General features: G+C 34.0%; 1 protein-coding gene across 1 annotated transcript; it reads left to right on the top strand.

Annotated features, from left to right (window-relative positions):
* The first annotated feature begins 3,035 nt into the window (after positions 1–3,035).
* LOC126690346 (uncharacterized) lies at positions 3,036–3,509 on the top strand. The gene has a single exon (XM_050385451.1). The coding sequence runs from the start codon at positions 3,036–3,038 to the stop codon at positions 3,507–3,509; it is 474 nt and encodes a 157-aa protein (XP_050241408.1).
* The last annotated feature ends 3,460 nt before the right edge of the window (positions 3,510–6,969 follow it).

Here is a 6,969-nt window from a genome sequence, read left to right as displayed (position 1 = left end):
ATGGTGGAAAATTAGATTCCAATTGAAATCTAATTTTAAAATTTAATTGGATTTGGACTCTTCAATTTTGACACTCAATAATTCACTTCTTACAAAATTCAAAATTAAATAGGACACCTGGCTTAAAATTGAGAATCCAATTAAAATCTAATTCGATTTTTTCTAAGTTTTGCCTTTCAATATATATATGTCAAATAAATACATTGACAAGTTATTATTAACAGAATATAAAGTTAAAGTCAAAAATTGGACAAGGATATGAGGATCTTAATTCATGATTCACACCAATTAATCTCATCCATACATCTTTTCCTCACCCTTAGAGGTAATCCACCTTTCATCCTCAGCGTAAAGGCCAACAAGTACTCAGGTACCTTGCCTTTACTCTTTACCTCCATCTCAAACCTCTCCAACACAGACGCAGCAATGGACTTCATTTGAATATAAGTCATATCTTTACCAAGACAGATTCTTGGCCCGACTTGAAATACTGCAAACTGAAATGGGCTCTCATGCTTAAACACTCCATTCTCAATCCATCTTTCAAGCAAAAACTCAAAACAATTCTTCCCCCAAATGCTCTCCATCCTCCCCATTTCGTACATGTGATAAGTCACCTGCCAACCCTTCCCAACAAAAGTTCCGCCTGGCATTATATCATCGTTTAAACATGTTTTGGTATCGGCCGGTAAAGGTGGGTACAGTCTTAGTGCTTCTAAGATTGCTGCATGTAGATAATGCATGTCAAAAAAAACTTCAAATTGAATATGCTAGAGTAATCTATATGGAGATTGTAGAGAAGAGCATGGTATAAGAGATATAATAATTAAGGATTGGTAATTAATTTTTCTCTCCCATTTATTTCATGTTCTGATGATGACAAAAAAAAAAGTGATTACTCTCTCTCTACCTCTCTATTTTTTTCTTGCTTCTACTATCTTTGCCATGAATTAGATAACATTTATTCATTATTTAAAATTTTTGCTTATGAACTGAAAGGGGAATGAATACCTTAACTGAGCTTGAGGAAGAAAAGGATTTGTGCTGCGATAAGTTATTGATATATTATATTTCTTCTCCAAAAAAGAAAAAAAAAAGTTTATTGATATGTAAAAATTTAGTTATCTTTTGCTATATGTGATGTGCCAAAATTTCCTTGAGAAAATGCCTTTTAAGGAATGATTAGGACGTGATAGTACATGTCACTTCTATTTTATGTAGAAAAAAGATTAGGACCATGATGTACATTTATATCCACATGTATAGGAATAGTTGTATACGATTAAAAATCGTTAAATGATTTCAAGCAACAACAAAAAAAAAAAAAATCATAAATATCGTAAATTGATTGTGATTGACATTATATTGTATAAATGGGGATTGCCACTATTTTTGGCCCACCAAGAACATTGATAATGATATAGATTGTAGACAATGGTATGGTAGGGTTGAGTTTGGTGTCACACTAGGGTTCAAATTTTCTTTTAATTTACACATGGGGTAACTTTAAATAATACCTCTAGACTTGGTAAAATTAGACCCATATTTATTAACTCGCTCAAATCTAAAGAATAAAAATTGGTATAAATGAGGCTATTTCGGACTCATGAAGAAACATGTTAACCCCAATATGACTCACTTGAATCTAGAAGATAGAAATGCGTATGGGTTCTTCATCTCTCTCTCTCTCTTTTATTTTTTATTTTTAAGTTTCTTATCTTTACTCATTTCAATCTTTCTCTTTCTCAAAGTTCGTTGAATGCCAATCTCCCTTTGCTAGCATTACATCTTCCCTTTGCCAAGCCGGTCTCGTACTTTTGTTTAGCAATTGTGCTTTTAGACTTGAGTACTTCTATTGTAATATTTATTTATAACAAAATAATTATAAATATGGTAATGATAATATAATTAAAGTTTGTAACCAAATAAGTCATTTAATTTTGGCGTTTTTTTCTTGATCAAATTCTTCATCTCATACGGTTTTTAACATTAACGGTGTGGCCATTCTTTTCCTTTTCAAGTTTTTTTTTTCTTAAAAAAAAATTATTTATTATTAAGTCTGATAATTATTTAATATTTCACACATGTCATTATTATAGGCTTTGATAAAGGGGCATGTGTCACCATTTTGTTTATCCATCAGTTTTATATATATAGGACATTGGCCATATAAAGGTGTATATGTTATTAAGAGCTAGCTCAACATTGTTTCGTATATGAGACTACCTTATTTTACAAAAAATAAAGGAAACTATGGGCTTATATCGGCATAAGATAGCACAACTACTTGAATGAAGCCTATTGATCCAGTTTCTCAAAAAAAGAAGAAGAAGAAGAAGAAGAAAAAAAAGCATATTGATCGTGAAACCTCTAAGCTCTTTTTTCATTTTGATTTTGATAATGAAAATATATACATACATGCATACATATTATGATGCTTATATATGTACCACCATATTTGTGTAGTAATATTTTGTTGTGCGTCATGCGAGTTAGTGATGAGTAATTTTTATTAAAATTGTACCCTTTGACCTAGCTCTTTAGTGATGGTGATAGCTTTTTGATAGTATTGTCTAAATTTGTTACTTTATATACATTTTCTTAGTTGCCCCTTATTTTGGCCCCTTCAATCCTTAATCTTGGTAGAGGATAAGCCAAGGTCGATAGACCAATTTTGATGGATAGGCATCATTCTCATTTCTCTAACAACAAATTAACAACGGCAACAAATTAGGAGAAATCACAAAAAAAATTTAAAAGATTATTACAAACATAGATTATTAAGTATGATAACATAAAATCAAACTCCAAGATGATACATAATAAAACGCGATAAAAAAAATATCACATCATAAACTAAATCCTTACATAACATTTGAGATGCTAAAAAACAAAGAGGCCCTTAATTTTGTCACGCAATTGTACCACGCCATCCAACCCAATTTTTTAGTATTGTAAACCTTGTAAATGAACTAAATTATTGAGGACATTTAGACTAGACCTTTGTAGTAATTAGGGTTTGCGGGATTGAGGGAATGGTTCACAATGTTGGTTTTGGTAGAGTTGGAATAGTGGGGATAGACGGAAATGTGGGCAATGGTGGTAGCAAAGGTGGTAGCGTTGGCTTTGGCAATGTTGGCATTGGAGGAAGTAAAGGTGGCAGCGTTGGCTTTGGCAACATTGGCAATGGAGGCAACAAAGGTGGCAGTGTTGACTTTGGCAATGTTGGTAGCAAAGGTGGTAGCGTTGGCAACTTTGACAATGGAGATAGTAAAGGTGGTAGTGTTGGTTTCGGCAATATTGGCAATGGAAGCAACAAAGGTGGTAGTGTTGGCTTTGGCAACTTTGGCAATGGTGGCAGCAAAGGTGATAGCGTTGGCTTTGGCAACGTTGTCAATGAAGGTAAAGGTGGTAGTGTTGGATTTGGCAACGTTGGCAATGATGGAAAAGGTGGCAATGTTGGGATAGGCAATGTAGGTATGACTGACAAGCTTGGTACATTGGGTTGAGAAGATTGTAAAAGATAACGAGTTGCAAGGGTAACATCAATACTAAAAATGAATATTGCAATGAATAAAGCTAAGATGAAGCATTTAAAAGATGCCATCACTATTGGAGTACTTCTTCGTGTTACAAGACTATAACAAAAGAATGTATGTATTGGAACAACAAAGTAGGAGGAGGTTGTATTTTAGGTGGGATCACAGTGGTGAATGTTATATAATGGGGTTTTGATGATAAATATAACTTAAAATTTATTTTCATTTACGGACTATGAATATTAGATGAAAAGTTACTAATTCCTCTTAATTATAGTTATAAATGCATTTGTAATTAATAAATATTTTTTGTTCTAAACCTTTAAGAGTTGCAAAATTCATTAACTTTTTTTTTCCATGTATCACATGCAATCTATATAACAATTGTTATTAATAAAGGAAAAAAAAAAAAAAACCTTTAGTATAACCTGTTTTTCACAAACTGAAAATCTAAAACTAAAGGAAGTCAAACTTAACAGAAAAAATCTAACATTCTTAATTTATACCGTTATATAATTAACGAGTTTGTTTCAAAGAGAATCGTCAATTAGGATATTTAATACTGATATGTTACCAATATTAAATGTTAGCCACGTCTCTAATGTAGGCTATTTAGAAAAAAACAATAGTTATGGTAATATTTATTAACTTTGTGTTATACTTAATCAATCAGTTAACCAAGAAGAAACCAGTGCATGGGTTGGGAGTCTTGTGGCTACTAGGGGTTGATGTTGTTTTTGGTAAAACTTCCTCATAAACTTGAACTTAATCTTTGAGTCTATTTATTTATTTATTGTGAACTACTCCAATTAACGAGTTTGTTCCAAAGAGAATCGTGTAATATTCCACTATATGATAACGATAAGATAAATAAACAAAACAGCTCAAATTTAATGCTTTGGGCTTGAACAAACAGACAAGTGTTTGGGCACATAGAGGTTCGATTAACCCCAACCCAATAAACTTACGCACTTAAGGAAAGACAATAATTGCTGCCATTCCTAGTAAAGCTAAATTCCATAAAATTCTCTTCTTCTTTTTTTTTTTTTTTAGTAGTGGAAAGGTTAGTGAGTGATTCTTTAGTTTATAAGCCTCACTAGTACTTACAAAGATTGGCCAAAATGGACATTGGCCAAAATGGACATTTGCCCCTTTCGCCAAAACTTTCCAGCAAAATGGCCCCTGTCTAAAACTATTTAGGAAAATGTCCCTATTTTGAAACTCGTTTTTTAGAAAATCGAGTTTCAATTTAAAACTCGATTTTTGGACAATTGAGTTATAGCGAACTGAAAATTAAAAAAACAAAAAAAAAAATTTGTGGAACTCGATTTTCATGAACTTGAGTTCCATTCAAAGAACTCAAATTCATGGAACTCGAGTTCCTTGAAAATATTCAAGTGGAACTCAAGTTCCAGAAATTTTTTTTTCTAAGTTCAATTTCGCTATAACTTGATTGTCCAAAAATCAAGTTTCAAAATAAGAGCATATCCCTTAATAGTTTCAGAAATGGGTATTTTGTTGAAAAATTTGTGAGAAAATGGTAAAACCCCATTTTGGCCTATAAAGATTACGCCTTTTTGTAAGTGATAGTGTTGGAAGTGTCATAAAATTCTCATTTTATATACACTTAATACAACATTTCATCTTCTCAAAAAAAAAAAAAAAAATTTCAACTTTTCATTTATTGTAGATTTGTGCAACAAAGTTGCTAGACTTTTTACTTTTTACTTTTTAGTTCATTGCGGCCTAAGTATACACAGACCCTCCTAGTACCATGGTAATTAACTCTGGACAAATATTTTTGTTAAATAGTATGTAGTTTCTTTTTTCAATCAGTAGGAGAACATAACATTAGTCCAAATTATTTGGACTAACGTTATGTTAATACCCAACAAATTTTACCTATTTATCTTCAATTTACCAAACTTGGAAAAAGGAGAGGAAATACAAAAAAAAAAAAATATAATATGCCTCTGGCATTCCAAATGACCCTTTGATTTACTCGAAAATAAATCAGACTCTCCACCCTTTTCTCTAAAAAATTCAACCCCTTTGTCCTTATTGGCCCCCTTAGACGTGAACCTCTCTGAATGGCCCGGAAATAAAAACCTTTCAACTGCAGCTTTGCTATAATCCAAGTAGAAAAATCCACAAATCACACAGATACTAACATAAAAGAACACCAGAAAACCCATAGACTGCTCAAAGTGTCTCAAGCATTTAAATTTATTAAAAAGTTCAAAGATAGGCTTGGCTACAGGGTCTGGTTCAGATGGAGTACTCTTGGACATATTTGAGGCTCAAGAACAAATTTTGAAACCTGTGTATTGTTTCTCTAGTGGGAAAGATCAAAATGTTGAGTTAAAATAAAAAAGGCAAAGAGTGTGAAAGAAATGAAACAAGGGTCTTGCATGTAAGGAATATAAAAGTCATGGATAATGCGCAGTTGACTTGAACCATGTTCTCAACTGCTTTCCTTGCTAGTTGCTAATGCTAGGTCAGTTTCGTTAAGCTATGTGTAAGGTTGAATTTATTCAACCATCTAATTGGCTTTATTCCGTGCCAAATTTGCTTGTATTTCAGCATTTAGTAACCCTGTATTTAGGTGGGTTTGATGTAAGGGTAGTGAGTGAGATAGAGTGAAGTTTGCTTAAGAGTGTGCAAGAAAACAGAGACTCGCGGCTTGGCCTCGCGGGTGACTCGCGGCTGCAAGCCGCCAGACGCAAAACACGTGCCAAGCATGCCGGAAGGTGAACAGTCATGCTAGCTGGAGCACTACAGGACAAAACAGGACAACTGGCCATACGGTTATCTCGCGACTGGATCTCGCGACTTAGTCGAGCCGCGAGGTCAAGCCACGAGCCACCCCTGTTTTTGTAAAACCTTACGTTTCACATTCCTCTCTCACTCCAGTATAAATACCCCTTTTACCCACAAATGTAAGAGAGCTTCCAGAGAGATTTTTGAGAGAGAAACCCTAAAGAAAAACAAGATTGATTCACCAACAATCTATACATTAGATTCTCTTCAAATTCCTCAACTCTCTTCCTCTCCATTGTCAAATCCTTGAGAGGCAGTTTACCAAACCTTGTTCTCACCATATTCTTCACTGTGAGAGAGCTGTTTGGATTTCTGGGAAGCAGTTAGGAAGGAACCAATCTTCATTGGTTGATACTACGGTCTAGTAGCGGAATCCGGGAAGCTAGAAAAGAAAAAGGTTCGGCGCAACCTCGTTGGAGCAAGAAGCTTGGAGGGCTTAGGTGCACTGGGTAGATTAGGCTTGGAGGGTCTATTGCTGTCCATGTATCCCAACTATATTTTCTAGTGGATTGTTTACCGCTTGGAGGGCGACGGAGAGGTTTTACGCCGAGGGCTTCGGTTTCCTCTTCGATAACACATCGCGTGTTGTCTTTGTGTTTGCATCTTCCTT

Source organism: Quercus robur, chromosome 6, assembly GCF_932294415.1.
Source record: "Quercus robur chromosome 6, dhQueRobu3.1, whole genome shotgun sequence".
NCBI classification, from domain to species: domain Eukaryota; kingdom Viridiplantae; phylum Streptophyta; class Magnoliopsida; order Fagales; family Fagaceae; genus Quercus; species Quercus robur.
The sequence above is the reverse complement of the archived record's forward strand: the minus strand, read 5'-3'. Positions and strand labels throughout refer to the sequence as shown.

Excerpts from the sequence above, each read along its gene's own strand:
- LOC126690346 (XM_050385451.1), top strand. The coding sequence starts at position 3,036 with ATGGTTCACAATGTTGGTTTTGGTAGAGTTGGAATAGTGGGGATAGAC.